General features: G+C 40.3%; 1 protein-coding gene across 1 annotated transcript; it reads left to right on the plus strand.

The window, feature by feature from the left end:
- The first annotated feature begins 188 nt into the window (after positions 1-188).
- On the plus strand, positions 189-19,158 carry ZBTB37 (zinc finger and BTB domain containing 37). Its single transcript, XM_047752511.1, is given in 6 exon segments — positions 189-266; positions 2,243-3,202; positions 4,896-4,995; positions 13,940-14,263; positions 14,265-14,384; positions 14,386-19,158. Coding segments are annotated over 5 exon segments (1,512 nt in total). The 5' UTR covers positions 189-266; positions 2,243-2,279; the 3' UTR covers positions 14,431-19,158.
- The last annotated feature ends 170 nt before the right edge of the window (positions 19,159-19,328 follow it).

The following is a 19,328-nucleotide window of genomic DNA, read 5'->3' on the forward strand; positions in this document are numbered from 1 at the left end:
CACCTCTTGACCAGCTCCTGCTCGCCGTTGTGGGCGTGGACAGGCCGGCCACGTGACACAGAGCGCCCGCCCTCCTACCGACTGAGGAGGAAAAGAAGAGAGGGGAGGGGGCGCGAGGGACGGAAAGCGCTGGGGGAGGGGGGAGAGGGGCGGTGTAAGGGTGAGTGATTTCCTTCCGGCACGTAGCCCGCTCTGGGGGAGGGGGTGGGGGGTTTCACTTCCGGGACGGTGTTCCGGCCCATTCCGGCCCATTTCCACCCCCGGAGGTAGGTGCTGCTCCTTAACTGGGCTCGGGCCCCGCAAGCGGGTCCTGCTGCCCTGCATTGGGGCCGGTTCGCCTGGTCTCCGCCACAGCGTACTCCTGGGGCGTTCAGCCACTTCCCTCCTACCCCGCCTCAAGGCACCGGGAGACCTTCCACCCTCTTGGCCCCGGGCCGGGTTGAGCTGCCGGACCCGCCCCCTCGGCGAGCCCCTCCCTCAGGACCCCGGGATGGGCGGCCCCCTCCCCCACGGCAGCCCGGACACACCCAGATACACACACCCACCTCTGGGCAGCTCCCCGCCCGCCTACGCCTACCGCCTGGATCGGGTCCCTGGGCGCCGCCCCCTTCCCGGTCCTTTACCCTCACCTGATTGCTCGCTCCCCTGCCCCACGCATGCCTTGCTCCCCTTTTCGCTTCTGGTCCTTGGTGGCATTTCTATCTTCTGCTCGTTTCCCCTTCCCCGTCTCCTAAAGGCGACGAAAGCCACTCAAGTACCAGAGTGGCCAACCCCATGCGGTTCCCTATTCTCCCTCTTTACAGCTCTCACCCCTCCAGTGCCGACGGTAGAGAAAGACCTTACTTACTCCAGGGGCTTCCTCCTCACTGGGGAATTGCCGGAAAGAGCAAACAAAAAAGGCGCTGGTGTAGGCTCCAAAATAAACATCTGAATTCATGATGGCATCGACAGAGGCTCTTATTGGATTAAAAGTTTCAAAACAAACCAAAACGCTTTGGAAAAAGGTCAGATTGGCTAAAGTTGGTTCTCAGAAGCAGTGTATACACTTCCTATTTACTGATAAGTCTGTTGTAAATGCGGGGCAATACCGTGAGCTAGTCAGCATAAATTCCTGAAGTTTCAGGTCTTAGGTAACCATGTAATGTCTTCTAAATTTACGGATAAATGGAAACACGTTGAGCTCAAGTCAATGTCTTCTTTATGGGATTTATACAAACTACTCTCAACCGGTGAAGACTATTGGATGCGGTTACAGGCTTAATGGTTCAGCTATTTTAAAAAAAATCTTTTAATGTAAAAATACTGGCCATACATGATGAATGCTTTGTTACTTGTTTTTTATTAACAGCTTTGGGGAACTAAATTTCAGAATCAGTGTCGTTACCACCCTGAAATCTCCAACTTTGAATTTAGATAGAGGCAGGTTTACCTACCCTTTCCTAATCCTAAGTGTGACCTTCTTCAAGTTCTCTGCATCTTTTTTTCTTTTTTTTTTTTTTGTCTGCACCCGCTGGCATATGGAAGTTCTCAAGATGGGGAACAAACCCATGCTACCACAAAGACAACCCTGGATCTTAACATGCTGCACCACAGCAGGAACTTCCAAGTTCTCTGCATTTTGAGTCCTGACACAGCTTGGCATTTTTTACAACCTAGAGTTTGCCTCCCAGTCCTAAACCCAAATCCTTTTTGTTGGGGCTCTGACTTTTCAGTTTAGAAATAATGGCTTATATTCATGTGGGATATTCATCACTTTTTAAAATAATAAACATAACCCATGTAGCATCTAGTAAAGTATTAAGGGGTGTCTGATCAGCCCATCTGTGAATAATTAACATTATTTAAAAAGCTGTCTTTCTTTCTACAAAGAAAAATTGTCACTGGATTTTATATTGTGTGCAAATACATTATGATTAACACTTAAAAAATAAGAACTCACAACTGCTCCCCTCCCCCGTTGAACTTCAGTTTTGATGTTACATAGCTTGTTAAGAAGGAAAGTATGGACATAGTTTGAATTTTTAAAAGCCTAACAATCAATTTTTGGTTTAAACGGTATCTTGTTGCGAAACCTACACTGTTAAACCTGTTGGTACTTTTCCATATTTGAACATAAGGAAAGTATCTCTTTTTACTTAGAGATTTTGAAATTTAACCAAATAATATTTTAATAGGTTTGGATTAGAAAGCCTGAGTAGAGTGAAATTATAATTATTAATGAGGATATGGTTTCTTCTTTTAGCAGGGTTGAATGCCTGCCTATACCCTCAGACACGACCATGGAGAAAGGTGGGAACATACAACTGGAGATACCTGATTTCAGCAACTCAGTCCTAAGCCATCTAAACCAACTGCGCATGCAGGGACGTCTCTGTGACATCGTGGTCAATGTGCAAGGACAAGCTTTTAGGGCTCACAAAGTGGTACTGGCAGCCAGCTCCCCCTATTTCCGAGATCACATGTCCTTGAATGAGATGAGTACTGTCTCTATCTCAGTCATCAAGAACCCTACTGTTTTCGAGCAGCTCCTTTCTTTCTGTTACACGGGGCGAATATGCCTGCAACTGGCAGATATCATCAGCTACCTGACAGCTGCTAGTTTTCTGCAAATGCAGCATATTATAGACAAATGTACACAGATCCTGGAGGGCATTCATTTCAAAATTAATGTGGCCGAGGTTGAAGCTGAATTAAGTCAAACGAGGACAAAGCATCCAGAGGGACCTCCAGAGTCTCACAGAGTTACACCAAATCTGAACCGCTCTCTTAGCCCCCGACATAATACTCCAAAGGGAAACCGGCGAGGTCAGGTTAGCACGGTGCTGGATATCAGGGAGCTCAGTCCTCCTGAGGAGTCCACCAGCCCTCAGATAATTGAGCAGAGTTCTGATGTCGAGAGCAGGGAGCCCATCCTGAGGATCAACCGAGCAGGACAGTGGTATGTGGAGACGGGAGTAGCCGACAGAGGGGCCCGGAGCGATGATGAAGTTAGAGTCCTTGGAGCAGTACACATCAAAACTGAAAATCTAGAAGAGTGGCTTGGGCCTGAGAATCAGCCTTCCGGAGAAGATGGGAGTAGTGCAGAGGAAGTCACAGCCATGGTGATTGACACCACAGGCCATGGTTCTGTAGGACAGGAAAATTACAGTTTAGGATCTTCAGGAGCCAAAGTGGCTAGACCAACAAGCAGTGAAATTGACAGGTAAGTTTTGGGTTTTTTTTGCCCATCTAATGGCTGTTATGCAGACATCGCTAAAGCAGGACCTCTGTGTGATACAAAGAGCGTCTTCCTTAATTAGTCAAAATAAGTTGATGTTGTGGGGACTAGAAGTGTGCCAAAAGACTTGCATTCTGGAGTTCCCGTCGTGACACAACAGTTAGCGAACCCGACTAGGAACCATGAGGTTGCAGGTTCGATCCCTGGCCTAGCTCAGTGGGTTAAGGATATGGCATTGCCATGAGATGTGGTGTAGGTTGCAGACGCAGCTCGAATCCTGTGTTGCTGTGGCTCTTGTGTAGGCCAGCGGCTACAGCTCCGATTGGACCCCTAGCCTGGGAACTTTTGTATGCCAAGGGTGCAACCCTAAAAAGACCAAAAAAAAAAAAAAAAGACTTGCATTCTAATTCTTTTAAAGCAGGAAGTTCCTAGTACTGAAGTATTCACAGTGTTGTGAGAACTATGGTAAAGTTAGACACTTCCATGAATCAGAAAAGCATCCATAGTCACAGTAGGATCAGTGATAGCCAGGGCTTCCTCAGAATTTTAGAAAGAGAGTTGATTATCAGCTGGGAATCTGGCAGCATTACCCTTCCTTGGTATGTTCTTACACAGATAGGTGGCTTCTGGGAGTTTCATTTTTCTTTGTAGCACTGGTTTTTTTTTTTTTGCCCCCACTACCAAATTCAAGGAATTATGGTACCAGCAGTGATTGTTCTTTTTAAATTAATGTAATCACAGTAATTCCTCTTGTGGCTCAGTGGGTTACAAACCAGACTAGTATCCAGGAGGATGCAGGTTCAATCCCTGGCTTTGCTCTGGATTAAGGATCTGGTGTTGCCATGAGCGATAGCATAGGTTTCAGACTCAGCATGGATCTGGTGTTATTGTGGCTGTGGCGTAGGCCAGCACCTGTGGCTCCAATTCAACCTCTAGCCTGGAAACTTCCATATGCCACAGGTGTGGCCCCAAAAAGCAAAAAATAAATTAATTAAAAAAATAAAATTGACTGTATGATTAATGATAGCTAAAAAGCTATTGCTTTGGTTCACATCCAGTCTTGAGAGACACATGTGTCACAGAAATTCAGAGAGTATATACTGGATCCACTTCAGCTGGTCTTGATTCGAGTACTTTCCTTCTTGCGTCCTTCATAGCTAAAATATTCTCGAGCATAATACTTACTGCCTCCCTATGTTAGCCCTGTTATCTTCCCATGTTAGAACTGTATCAGAAATAATAAATGCAAAAATTTTTACTCTCCATGATCTATGTCAACAGTCTAAAATATATAGCAGCTTATCAGGAGGCTTTGGGAAAGAAACAACTGAAAACCTAAAAGTTACACAGAAGAAACAAAATTATAGACCCAGTTTTAAATGATTCCTTTTTGGTCTCTTAGCACTTATGTAAGGGTAGAAGCTTATATTTAGCCTTAGCTTCACCAGGTCATATGGCCTAGGACTTATGTCATATTGTATTTCTTCAATTTACTAGGGCAAACTTTTCTTATTTCATGTATGATTCCATACTGACTCTGTGAAAGGATTTTTTAGAAAGCTGCTGTTTGTTCAATTTATTCCCCTTCCTAGGCCATGGGATAAAGGAGGTATACACTATTTTTTAGTTTCTTGATGCTGCTTTTTTATTAGTCCTCTTTTTGCTCCTCTTCTGACAGATTTAGCCCCTCTGGCAGTGTTGTTCCTCTGACGGAGAGACACAGAGCCCGAAGTGAGTCTCCTGGGAGAATGGATGAGCCTAAGCAACCCAGCTCACAGGTATGTAGTTGTGGATTTAGAATTGCTACAGTCATTGAAGAACTTGCCACTGTGTGTGAACATAGTATAATGAATAAGAAAAGAAAGATATAAAAAAAAAGTAAAGTAAAGATGTAGGAGAGGTTCCATTGGCCCTGTTAAAGAAATACTGTATTTGATTACTTTCTCTTTGTTCTTTCTTGTGAGCATGCAGGAAGTACACTTTCGGTGTTGGCAGTTTGGGAAGTAGAAAAAAATAAGATCGTGGAACTCTTTTCTGATTATAGGAACCAGTCTGTAGTCTTGAGAGTAATAAAAATAACCTCTGAAAACCACATGCAGGTAATTTAGGACCTGGGATGAAGTTTTATTTTATATATGTTTGGATATTAAACTGAATAACTAGGAGTTCCTATGTGGCACAGTGGGTTAAGGATCCAGCGTTGTCAGTGCAGCAGCTTGGATTGCTGCTGTAGCATCGGTTGGATCACTGGCCCAGGAACTTTCCACAAGCTGTGGGCTCAGCCAAAACAATAAAAAGCCTATATTACATAACTCTTCTCTTGTATAGTATTATATATTTGTAAATAAATTGCTTATACATTTTTGTGTCCTGTTTGCTTCTTAGAATGCTTATAGCTTTTCATTTATTGTCTTCCTAAAAGTTTTGTTAGATTAAAATGTTCTAGAAAGGATAGGAATGATGTCTTCTATTCGCTTTGCTATCCTTCTTAGCAAATACTCTATGTAGTTGGTTGTTATTTTTGTTTTTTCTCACAGGTGTCTATCACTGAAGATTGATTTTTGTTTTTAAAGATGTGAACTCACCAAGTAGAACACAATAAAGTGTAAACACTGTGGACCTTTAGAAGGAAATACTGGTGGATTAAGACTGCTTAGCTGATTTTTTATCTTCTGCACTATACTGATAGTATCTTGTTTAATTTTTGTCTAAATTATTGGATGCTTATTGTGTACATACAATAGCAACAGCAGCAAGACATTATTACAGACTATTATTTACTTACATATTATCATACTATTTGGTACCAGAAAGGGAATTATAACCATTATTACAAAACTTTTTAGTTTTAATAAGGTATTTGAGAAAATATTAGGAGCTTGAAGGAAAATAAATTTACTCATATAATTAGAGCCCTTTTTCTTCTCATCTTTCAAATAAGATAATGATGACTGTGACTTGTGAAAATAAATACAGCAATAAGACAGACCTTACAGGAGTTCCCGTCGTGGCTCAATGGTTAGCGAATCCAACTAGGAACCATGAGGTTGAGGGTTCAGTCCCTGCCCTTGCTCAGTGGGTTAATGATCCGGCGTTGCCTTGAACTGTGGTGTAGGTTGCAGACGCGGCTCGGATCCCGCGTTGCTGTGGCTCTGGCGTAGGCCAGTGGCTACAGCTCTGATTCGACCCCTAGCTTGGGAATCTCCATATGCCGCAGGATCGGCCCTAGAAATGACAAAAAAAAAAAAAAGACCGACCTTACAACTAAATGGGGCCTTAAGACAGACTGACAGAAATACAAAACACATAGAGATAAGACTATATAGATTTGGGTAATGGTGTTGTGGGAATAGGAGTGCTTAAAAGCCAGTTATAGAACTCAGTATCCACTTAAGGAAAGTGTTATTCAAGAGAATTTAAGTGTGGGTTTTTTTTTGTCTTTTTGTCTTTTTTTGTTGTTGTTGTTGTTGTTGTTGCTGCTATTTCTTGGGCCGCTCCCTCGGCATATGGAGGTTCCCAGGCTAGGGGTTGAATCGGAGCTGTAGCCACCGGCCTACGCCAGAGCCACAGCAACGCGGGATCCGAGCCGCGTCTGCAACCTACACCACAGCTCATGGCAACGCCGGATCGCCAACCCACTGAGGGCAGGGACCGAACCCGCAACCTCATGGATCCTAGTCGGATTCGTTAACCACTGCGCCACGACGGGAACTCCTTAGGTGTGGTTTTTAAAGTAGTTGGAAGAGAGAACTTATTCCATATGTTGATGGGATAAGAATTAAAAATTGGAGTTCTACAATGGTGTTTACCCAACTAATAAAGCAGAAAGTACAGGTTATAAAGAAATAGGAGATGTTATATAGTCTGGAGTTGATATTAAGAAATAAGTTAATATATGCCTTAACGTGTATAAAAGTTTGTTATGGTGAGTCTACTCAGAAACTATTTTTCCGTACCACAGAGACCCAAAACAGGATATAGACTGACATTATAAGAACAAGTTTTGATAGGATTGAAGAGCTTCCTGATTATAAAGGAGATTTAACTGGAATAGACTACTAAGGTCATTCCTTTATTCAAAACATTATATATTTTTTTTCCTTTTTCTATGACATGCAGGTTAAAACACTTGGCCTAATTTTCCAAGTAATATGTAATCTTTCTAACCTAGCTTTCCTCACTGTTCATCAGTATTAACTGTCTCTCCCAAACAGTCAGACTTTATCTGTGCCTCAAACCACATCAAACTTCTTTCTAGCTCTGCACCTTGAGTCTAGGATACTCACTTCTTTCCAGGTGTCTGGGTCCACTAACTCCTAGTTCCATCTGTTCTAATTAGCCTAATCTTCCTTGATCTCCCCTTCTTAGACCAATGTAGCATTTGCAGATGGTACCATTTAATTTTTCCTAATTACCTCCTGACTCATGTAAATTATTCTTTTCTCATTTACATTAATTTGTCCCTCTCCTTTTTTTCTTTTTAGGGCCACACCTGTGGCATATGGAAGTTCCCAGGCTAGGGGCTGAATCAGAGCTACAGCTGCCGGCTTGTGGCACAGCAACTTGGGATCCGAGCCGTGTCTGTAACCAATACCACAGCTCATGGCAACGCAGGATCCCCAACCCACTGAGCGAGGCCATGGATCGAACCTTCATCCTCATGGATACTAGTTGGATTCATTTCTGCTGTGCCACAACGGAAGCTCTGTCTCCTTCTACATTGATATCTCCTTGAGAGCAGAATCTACATTTTCCAGTCTTCATATCAGACATGCTCTTATCAGGTACCCACTAAATGGGAGTTGTTTTACCTCTAAGTAGTTCTCAGTAACTAAGATTACTGCCCAATAAAGAGACAGCTACTCAATAAGTAATTATTTAGCTGGCTGTGAAGTCCTTAGTTTGGAAGATCTTTAAATAAAATTAATGAACCAATCAGATGATTTTTGAAGTCCCTCTGATTAATAATTGAAGATTAGGACTTCCCTGGTGGCTCAGCAGGTTAAGGATCCAGGTTTGTCACTGCTGTGGCTCTGGTTACCGTTGTGGTGTGGGTTCAATCCCTGGCCCAGGAACTTCTGCATGCTGCAGGCACAGCCAAAAAAAAAAAAGAGCAGTAATTGACAATTAGAATGATAGCTCTAAAGACCATGTCAAGAATCTAGACTGGTGTTTGTTTTAGAAAATATGGAAAGCCTCCTTACATACGGAATTTTTCGTTGTATGGAATAATTCATTTGAAAAATATTTATTGAACACCTACTACATATCAGGCACAACAAGTTCTGGCATATATTTAGCATGCAGATTTGTCCTTGTGCTTACAGAGTTTACAATCAGTAGAGAAGTGCTGAGTGGAAGGAGTGAAATGATCCAATTCTTACTGACAGAATTACGAGGCAGATATTTTTGGTTTTGCTTCTCTTTAAAGTTCAAAGGAATAAAACTGCCAAAGATATATTGTTGTCTTTGACAAGGACCTAATGTTCATTTTATGCTCATTTATTTGCTTTTTTTTGTGTGTGGGGGGGGGCAGGGGTACATCCATAGCATGTGGAACTTCATGGACCAGGGATCAAACTCATGCCACAGCAGTGACCCGAGCCACTGCAGTGACAACCCTGTATCCTTAACCCACTGTGCCACAAGGGCACTCCTATTTGCTCTTTTATTGCAACTTTATTGCAATACTTTTTAGGTGAAATTGATCATAATGTGTGAGTTTTCTGATTGAGGTTCGTCACAAATAACTAAAATAACTAAAATACATTTACTTTCTTCTTGTGGACAGTACTGGCATGACATTACTTTCTTAAAGTTAGGCAGTTTTTCAAGGACCTACCTACTGTATAGCACAGGGTAATCAACTCAACACTGTATAATAACCCATATGGGAAGAGAATCTGAAAAAGAGTAGATATATGTTTATCTATAACTGATTTACTTTGCTATACACCTGAAACTAACAACTTTGTAAGTCAAATATACTCCAATAAAATTTATTAGACAATTTATTAGACAATTTTTTTAGGGAATTGGTATCCTGAAGATTATGAATAATATTGTGAATTTTCGTAATGTTTAAGAATAGCTAACATTTACTGTGCTGTATTAAGTACTTTAGTGTATTAATTCATTCAATGCCCATAGCAACCTATGAGGTAGATACTGTTATTGTATTCACTTTACAGATGAAGAAGCTGACACACAGGGTTAGTTAAATAACTTGCTCAAAATCAAACACTAAGTAGGATGCAGATTTGAACCCAGGTTCCAGCACCCTTAATTGCTGTAAAGTATAAGGCATTCAAGATATCTCAAGGCACTATTACATTTGATTTCCATGAGAATCCAATGGAGTTGGCAAAACATATACTAACTTTTTCATTTTATGGATTGGGAAACTAAACCTATGAGAATTTATTCTGGGCTTTTTCCATGGTCACCCAGGACCTTTTAGTGGGATAATTCCTCATTCTTTATGGGAGTTCAGGTTTTTGTTATTGTTGTTGGCTGCCCCACGGCATAGAGTTCCCGGGCCAGGGATCAGATCTGAGCTCTAGTTGCAACCCAAGCCGAAGCTGTGGCAATACAGGATCGTTAACCCACTGTGCCCTGTACCAGGTCAGGGATTGAACCTGGGTCCCAGCACTCCTAAGACGCTACGGATTCCATTGGCCACAGTGGGAGCTCCTTGAGTTCAGTTTTGATTGAATCAGAGCAGAAAAAAGTTTTGTGAAACAAATCAGAAATCATCTAGGAGTTCCTACTGTGACTCAGCAGAAATGAACCCAACTAGTATACATGAGGATGTGAGTTTGATCCCTGGCTTCGCTCAGTGGTTTAAGGATCCAGCATTCCCGGGAGCTGTGGTGTAGGTCAAAGACAAAGCTCCAGTCTGGCCTTGCAGTGGCTGTGATGTAGGCTGGCAGCTGTAGCTCTTGATTCAACCTCTAGTCTGGGAACTTCTATATGCCTTGGGTGCAGCCCTAAAAAGCAATAAAAAGAAAAGAAATTATCTAAAACCTCACCCTTACTATTCAGTGCTTGACTTCACATACTGCTTCCCAAACCTGCTTCTGTTGCTGCAAATGCTGAAGAGCATTGTTAGCTAACGTATGTGAAAGGAGACAAAACACCTTTTAGAAAATCAGAAAAAAGATATGATTAATTGCCAGTTAGATTCATCTTTCTCTAGTTAATCCAGAGTCAACTTTTACATATTATTTTTTTCTTTGTATTGGTACTTTACCTCTGCTATGCATATGTAATTTCCTCCTACATATTTAAAATGCTTACATATTTTTGCATATATATATGTAAGATTTTTATTCAAAATGTATGTGTGTTATATACAAACATGCACACAATGACTTCAGAAGTTAGCAGGCTAAACAATTCAGTAATTTCTGAATGGTGGTATTTTATTATTTATTTATTTATTTTTGTCTTTTGTCTTTTGAGGGCTGCATCCCCAGCATATGGTGGTTCCCAGGCTAGGGGTCTAATCGGAGCTGTTGCCGCTGGCCTACACCAGAGCCACAACAATGCGGGATCCGAGCCACGTCTGCGACCTACACCACAGCTCAGGGCAACGCCAGATCCTTAACCCACTGAGCAAGCGCAGGGACTGAACCCGCAACCTCATGGTTCCTAGTCGGATTTGTTAACCACTGCACCACGACAGGAACTTCCAGGTGATATTTTAATATAGAATTTTGAACATAAAGCATTTATAAATCTAAAATTTTAAATTATTCATTCAAAGGAATATAATGTTTCCTTTCCCACCCAGCTTTCAGATAGGTGGAAACCATGTTTATTTCATGTATTGAGTACTTTGATTTAGATTGCTCATGTGCACAATTCACAGAGAAAAAACAAGATTGATACTAAGGAATTACTGGGATTTTTTAGGTGTGATAGTGGTATTTTGACTACACTAAGAATCCTTATCTCAGAGATATGTACTACAATATTTATGTGTAAAATTATGTCTAGGATTTTCTTCAAAAAATAATACAAAAAAGAGAAATAGGTGAGGCAAAGAAAAAACAAAATTGTTCATGGGTTGATAATTGTTGGGTTATGGGCATTCAACATACTATTGTGTCTAAAACTTAATGAGTTTTAAACCGTATCAGGAAGTTCCCATTGTGGCTCAACAGAAATGAGCCTGACTAGTATCCATGAGGATACGGGTTCGATCCCTGGCCTCGCTCAGTGGGTTAAGAATCTGGCGTTGCCGTGAGCTGTGGTATATGTCACAGATGTGGCTTGGATCCTCAGTTACTGTGGCTGTGGTGTGGGCCGGCAGCTATAGCTCCAATTTGACCCTTAGCCTGGGAACTTTGATACGCTGCATGTGAGGCCCTAAAAAGCAAAAATAAATAAACTATATTATTTGCCCTTTATTAAAAGAAATTCATTCGGAAAAGGAAAGCATTTATTTTGCAATAATGTAAAGGGGGGATTTCCTGTTGTGGTGCAGTGGAAACAATCTAACTAGTATCCATGAGAATGTGGGTTCGATTCCTGGCCTTGCTCAGTGGGTTGGGGATCTGGCATTGCTGTGGCTTTGGCACAGGCCCCAGCTTTAGCTCTGATTCGACCCCTAGCCTGGGAACTTCCATATGTCGTTGCCCTAAAAAGCAAAAAAAAATAAAAATAAAAAAAACCGTAAAGGGTTAGTTATCTAATTAACAACAGCAGAGTTTTTTTTTATTTTCTTTTTTTGTCCTTTTTGCTATTTCTTGGGCCGCTCCCACGGCATATGGAGGTTCCCAGGCTAGGGGTCCAATCGGAGCTGTAGCCACCGGCCTACGCCAGAGCCACAGCAACTCGGGATCCGAGCCACGTCTGCGACCTACACCACAGCTCACGGCAATGCCGGATCGTTAACCCACTGAGCAAGGGCAGGGACCGAACCCGCAACCTCATGGTTCCTAGTCAGATTCGTTAACCACTGTGCCACAACGGGAACTCCTATAATAATTCCTTTTTTTAATGTCTTAAGTTTATTTCACAATGTAAGAAATTTAACTTAGTGGAGAGACACTTATAAACTAAGAGAGATCAGAGAAATAATATATAAATCACACATTATTTACTTTAATCCATTTAAGTCAATTTAAATCACTATAAATAATAAGTACATAAAATTAGATGATAATATGTCTATGGAATGTATTTCACTGGCCCCTACCTTTAGTATAAACAGTTTGAAAAGTGAATTAGCAAAATCATTAGGACTATGTATTTCCCCTGCTTCTCTTTGGTTTGGTCTGCTTTTTGTCCAGAGGACAAAATCAGAAACCAAATCTTGTACTTGTTTTTCCATGGTACTTGTCATTGTATTTGGTAAACAATAGTCAGTAAATACTTAGTATCAAATTGTGAAAAGGTTATCAGAAGAAATAACCAAGTTAGTAAATTCATATCTCAGCCTAATTTCCTTTCCCAGCTCTTTTGCCGGTTTTCTCTGGTCAGGCTTTGATTAGTCTTTAGAATGAAGAAAATATGTTGGTCCTAAAATATCTTGGGGTAAAAAGAATAATCACCTACAAATTATACTTTTTTTTTTTTGCCATTTCTTGGGCCGCTCCAGCGGCATATGGAGGTTCCCAGGCTAGGGGTCGAATCAGAGCTGTAGCCACTGGTCTATGCCAGAGCCACAGCAACGCTGGATCTGAGCCGTGTCTGTGACCTACACCACAGCTCATGGCAAAATGCCGGATCCTTAACCCACTGAGCAAGGCCAGGGATAGAACCTGCAACCTCATGGTTCCTAGTCGGATTCGTTAACCACTGTGCCACAACGGGAACTCCTATATACGTTTTTATAAAGCTAGTTACTACTAGGTTAAATTTGGTATCAGTGATAGTGCCATAAATATAATTTATAATATGCTTGCCATAATGTATTCTGTACTGTCAGATATGGTAGCCTTTAGCCATGTCACATGTGGCTCTTTAAATTTTAATTGATGGAAAGCAATTAAAATAAAAAATTCAACCCCTCAGTCACACTAGTATATTATACATGCTTAATAGCTGCATGTTCCTGGTGGCAGCTATATTAGATGGTGCAGATTATTGAACATTTCCATCATCACAGAAAGTTCTATTGGACCAACACTGCCTAAGTACCTACCTGATTGTCTAGACTAATTTGCAAATTAAGAGTCCAAATGGATGATATGAGTGGACTTAGATTCTCCTATCATTATAAAAGTGTCCTCGATTTTTCTTTTTTTTAAATTTCTATTTTAAACATCTTTACTATTTGGTAGTAATTAATTTCCTCCTTGGATCTCTACTAAAAATAAGCATAAAGCTTAGTAACAGAGGTAAAAATAGATTAAAGTCTTTACTATATATACTTAATAATATGTTCTTTTTTGTTTTGGTTTTTTGGGTTTTTTTTTTTTTTTTTTTTTGCTTTTTAGGGCCGTACCTGAAGCATATTGGAGGTTCCCAGTCTAGAGGTCTAATCGGAGCTATAGCTGCCAGCCTACACCACAGCCACAGCAACACAGGATCCGAGCTGCATCTGCAACCTACACCACAGCTCACGGCAACACTGGATCCTTAACCCACTGAGCAAGGCCAGCAATTGAACCCGAAACCTCATGGTTCCTAGTCAGATTTGTTTCTGCTGCGCCACAACAGGAACTCATAATAATATATATTCTTTATGCTTATTTTCCTCACCTGGCACAGGTAGAAGAGTCTGCAATGATGGGAGTAAGTGGCTATGTGGAGTATCTCCGAGAGCAGGAAGTATCTGAGCGGTGGTTCCGGTACAACCCTCGTCTCACCTGCATCTACTGCGCCAAATCTTTCAATCAGAAGGGAAGCCTGGACCGCCACATGCGCCTGCACATGGGAATCACACCATTCGTCTGCCGCATGTGTGGCAAGAAGTATACCCGGAAGGATCAGCTGGAGTATCACATCCGCAAGCACACAGGCAACAAACCTTTTCACTGTCATGTTTGTGGCAAAAGTTTCCCCTTCCAGGCCATCTTGAATCAGCACTTTCGCAAAAAACCACCCTGGCTGTATACCCCTGGAGGGACCTCATAGCATCTCCCCTGAAACAACTGTCACGTCTCGAGGACAGGCCGAGGAAGAGTCTCCTTCTCAAGAAGAGACAGTTGCTTCTGGGGGAAACCGCCCCGGGCTCTGTTTCCACTACTGGGCCAGATTGAAACATCGAGGGGGAGGGGGCAGACCCTCTTCCCCTCTGGGCCGTAAGTAGCCAGCATCAGGGCCACAGGCTGGTACTTAAATTCACAAAATTGCCGCATCACCAGATCAGAAGATGCTCCCAAGGTGTTGCCAAACTAGAGGATCAGCAACATACAAAAAGCACTAGAGGCTCTTCTCCCCTCCTCCCCACCTCACACTTCGGAAAATAATCAAGCAAATCACCTTCTAATTCAGGGATTAACAGCCTTGGTTTGTTAACTTTATAAAAAAAAAAAAAAAAGTTTTTTTTAACAAAAACAATGATAAATAACCATTTATCTACCAGTCATGTTTGAACACTGTACTTTGGTCCATATCATCTGTTGGCTGTAATTGCCCAGATCTAAAAAATGAGGCAGGAGCCTTGGTCATCTGAACCAGCCAGCCACAAGAGGAAATAATCATGATGGTGATGATGAGGGGAATTTTCTTCTTTTCTTCCCTGCCAGAACAAGCAGTTTCACATTTCAAGAAGAAGGGAGGAAAAAAAGAATCCTAGTGGTTCTTTTTGTTTTGAAAGGTTAGACTTAATCTTTGCCATGACAAGGCATCTGATACTTTGCCTGATTGTTTCATGTAAGCAGCCGTCTTGGAGCAGTATTCTAATGGGCAGCATCACCTGAAGCACTTTAGGCAACTGGAAGTGAAATGAGCAGCAGAGTGTTTGCAATAGGTACTCCTGCTTTGGGGAGCTTGAGTGTTGTGCTGAGGAAGAGGAAAGCAGGGAAGGAAATGTTTTTGTTTTACAGTTATTGAACAGCACTGAGCCGTACTGCAACTTCCTGATTGGTATTTGTAAACCACAGTGCTTGTATATCTTTGGGTGTTAGGAAATGGCTCTAGTCCAGGTGAATTAACATGTAAGGCTGACTACCAAAGTTTCATCCAGTCTCTTTGGCTCCTAGTTTCACGTAACAGCAATATTATACATCAAAATGTCACTTTACAGTGAAAGGAGCCTGGATTGTATTTTTAAATTCACAGGTCTCCATATTTGATAACTTTTATATGACATTTTAAACATTTTTTCTGCAATATTGTGGTTGAAGAAATTCAACACTATGGTTCTTATTGCAACCACAATTCCATTTCCTTCTACATATGTGATAGTTTATATTTTCAGTCCAATAGAAGAACCTCACTAAATCCATGTCTTATGTCTGCAAACCTAGTAATTCATAAACCAACCATCAGCAAATTGTTGATGACTCCAAGAGCTTTGCTTTTTAATAATACACTACAGGGCATTTATCAGAAAACATCATGCACAATCACACTGCAATAAATTGATCAAGGGAACAATTTTGATCAGGTTTGGTTACTTAATCATTCCTAAGATTTTTAAAACTTCAAGGGACCTTTTTTGGCAATTCTGGGTTATTTCTGAGATTCTTAATCCAGCACTGAGAGTCAGAAAGAATTTACCAAACATGTAGAGCTTTAGATGCCCTGTCTTGCATGCAGAGAATAAAGGAGGATTATTAAGGAATGCAGGCAAATAGATGCTTACAAGTTACAATAAGCAAATAGAAAAGTGAAAAATCTCTAGCTTCTTTTAACTGATCATTAATTTTTTAAAGAGTATTTAAATAGTAGTTTAAGAAATTGTTTTGGTGTAGATAATTGTACAAGAGATTTGGGAGAGGGGCTGGTCATGCCGGCACTGGTGAGCCATTTGTGAGAACACCAGTAGTGTGCAACCTTCCTGAGAATGCTTTGAGTGTGTGGGAAAGTGAATAGGAAAAGAATGGCAATGCTTTGATGATAGGAAGTTAGAATACAAAGGGTAACTCTTAAGCAATCTGAGACTTGTATGTATAAATACAACTGTACCGTGTCACTAATGAATGGTTATTCTCTCTTCTGGTAAAACAGAAATGCATCTTTTAATAGGAGTGTAATGATGCTACCATTTGATTAGAACCTACCCCTAAATGTTGTGTTGAAGCCATATTTTGTCTTCAGAATACATAGGCTATGGCAGCTCCTCTTTAGTTGGGTAACAGTATGGTAAAGTGAAAACTGTCACCTACTGTTGTTTTAGAGACCATCAATGCTCTGTTGCATAGAAACTGTGGAGCTGAAATTAGACTGAATCTTTAGGAAAACATTTCAGCTGATAATCAAGGCTTTCAGTAGACAGATTTTGCCATTACTAAATAAGCAGAGAAGTGAGAGGTACAGAATATGCTGCTTTAGATGGAGCTTTTAAGCCTACCAAAAACAAATTTTGTTAAGTCCATCCTAATTTTGAGAAGTAGTATGCTGAAAAGTTCTTTATTGCTCTGTTAGTTTCTTAGATTTTATGTGAGAAAATAGAGCTTTTTAAACTATTACCAAATTATAAAAGTAATTTCTGTAGAGAAACTTTGCAGCATTTGTCAGTACCCCATCCAGAGTTAGCAACAAACATTTTAAATTAAGTAGAGACCATCTGATAGATGTGGAAATGCTGTGTTTGGTGGGTTCCCCTCCCTTCCTATTCACTGCTAATGGGCTTTTGCTGTGTCGATACTGTGACTAGAGTGCTTCTTGGTCATCCAGGACCACATTGGCACAATCATGTTTGCTGGTTCTCTCCTCTTAATTGACCTAGCACAGAGCCATGAAATGCATGAAAATTCAAGCCAGCCTAGCTTTTAAACAAATAGAAGTTTCTGAAAGCAATTTCCCCATTTTACTTAGAAGAGATATTATTCTAAATGTCAAAGATTCACTGTGACATTGCCTCGTTCTTAGCTAACATCACTGTAGGGTCATAGGAGTTAGTAGTGTTCTATCTACATTACTGAATAGCTATATTGGTGTGTACACAGAGGATACCTCTCTTAAGGATGTACTAAACAGACTTTAGCTAATGCTGAAAACTCATTACCAAATTGTAACTTGCACATGTCACCTTGTGAAGGGAACAGCATTAGCAGTGAGAGCTAAACCATCAAATACTTTAATGCCGTGAAATAGCAAACACTGGGATTGCTTTCATTTATTGAGTGGCACTTAATAGCAAAGGAGCTACCCAATACTCAGCAAAAGAAGAGAGATAATATGTTAATCTACTTTGATTCTAAGAGGTACCTTTTATTCTCTCTCATACCAGTTTAAAATATGGCATTGGCGTGAACAGTAATACTGTACTTAGGCAGAAGGCTCTTTCTAATGACTTGTTCTCTCTTTACTCAGAACCATATTTACCTCTGAAATGAGTTGAGTTTTATTTTACCTGAGTTGCAAACTGCCCCCAAGCCATTCCAGTATACCACAGGGCCAAATCTAATCTTGAATATAGCTCCTGAAGGATAAAGATTAGAAAAGAAGGGAGATAGCAGTTAAAGGAAGTTTTATTATTTTTTTCCAGTTCTTTTTACATCATTGAAACAGAGTTTTCCAAAGATGGCATGAAAGTAGATAAACCATTTTCCTACTAACTTCATAGTTGAAATCTAGCCTTGGTTGGAAGTGGTCTGAATGAAAGAATGAAATAGTGAACTTCATCCTTTTTCTTTGGTCAAGAAAAACTTTTGAAAAGTTTTAGCTGTTACTTATCACTAATTTTGTTTTAACTGGTAAAAACTACATTTTGTTTGACTAGAAGATCTGCTTTAAAGAAATGAAAGAAATGGGTAATGGTAAGGAAATAGTTGAATAAAGATAAAAGTCTTCTTAGTTAAAGTGGAAAGGCATTTAATCAGGGAGGAGTTGGAATCCTGGAAGTTTCTATTTTTTTAGCTACAGCAGACGTGTTTTTTTTCCTCTTCCTCAAATATTTTCCTTATTTGTATACTTATTCATTTTGTATTTTGGTTGCTGAAATTTAGAAGCGATAACTAGCAGTTAAGCCAGATGTAAATCCCTTACTTTGAGAGGATGCCCTTTAGCAAAGTATATCTCTGGATTTAGGAATTAGATCAAGGTTCAGCAAATCACAGCCCCCAGGCCAAATCCTAAAGTCACCTATGTGTGTAAAGAAAGTGACAGTGTTGAATAGAGCTAGCTACACCTCTTCGTTTAGGTATTGTTTGTGGCTACTTTCTACCATAGTGGCAGAAGTTGAATACTTGTGACACAGACCACATGGCCTGAAAAGCCTCAAGATGCTTGCTTTCTGGCATGTGACAAAAAGTTTGCTAACTCCAGGATTAGATTTGAAAGAATTACATGTCCCCACCCCCACCCCTGGCAATTTGTCACTCCTGCCATTTTGCTTTTATAATAGCTTGGTTGAGGTTTTAAATTCATATTGCTGTACATACGTCAGCTTCTTGAAAGAGGTCTTTTTCTAGATCTTTGACTCATAACTCTTGCTCTTTCTTGAATTCCATTGCTTTAAATGGTTTAGAGTAGGCTTTTATGATTTGTCCTTTCCTTAAAGGAGCAGGTAGATTAAAGTTATGGATGGTAATTACAGATTTAACAAAGTAATTAGAACAAATAATTCCTGTGCAAAATAATTTAGGGTTCAGTGTATACCATGTTTACGTAAAATACTGTAAAAAAAATGCTTTTATAGGTTTCGCCATTTCTCTGACTTAACATAATGATGACAAGAGGGCAAGAATGAATTTATTCCCACTAGTATTAAAAGTTAATTTCAGTTATGAATAAGTGGTTTGATTCTTATCCAAAGTACTGTTTTTCTAGATTAGAAACCTCTACTCATTTCTTTTCCTATGTGGAGTAGTAAAAAGCCAGAAATCTTCCTTTTTTCTTTTTTTTTAATGAAAGTTTTAAAATATAATGAAACATCTAAGGATATTCTTCTTAGACCTATCTTCCAATTTCTGTTATTGTCTGTAATTCTTCTCAGTATATATTGGGCTACTATATATTTGCTTTTTGAATGTTTATTCTACTATTC

The sequence above is a fragment of the Phacochoerus africanus genome, chromosome 11 (assembly GCF_016906955.1).
Source record: "Phacochoerus africanus isolate WHEZ1 chromosome 11, ROS_Pafr_v1, whole genome shotgun sequence".
Taxonomy (NCBI): Eukaryota; Metazoa; Chordata; class Mammalia; order Artiodactyla; family Suidae; genus Phacochoerus; species Phacochoerus africanus.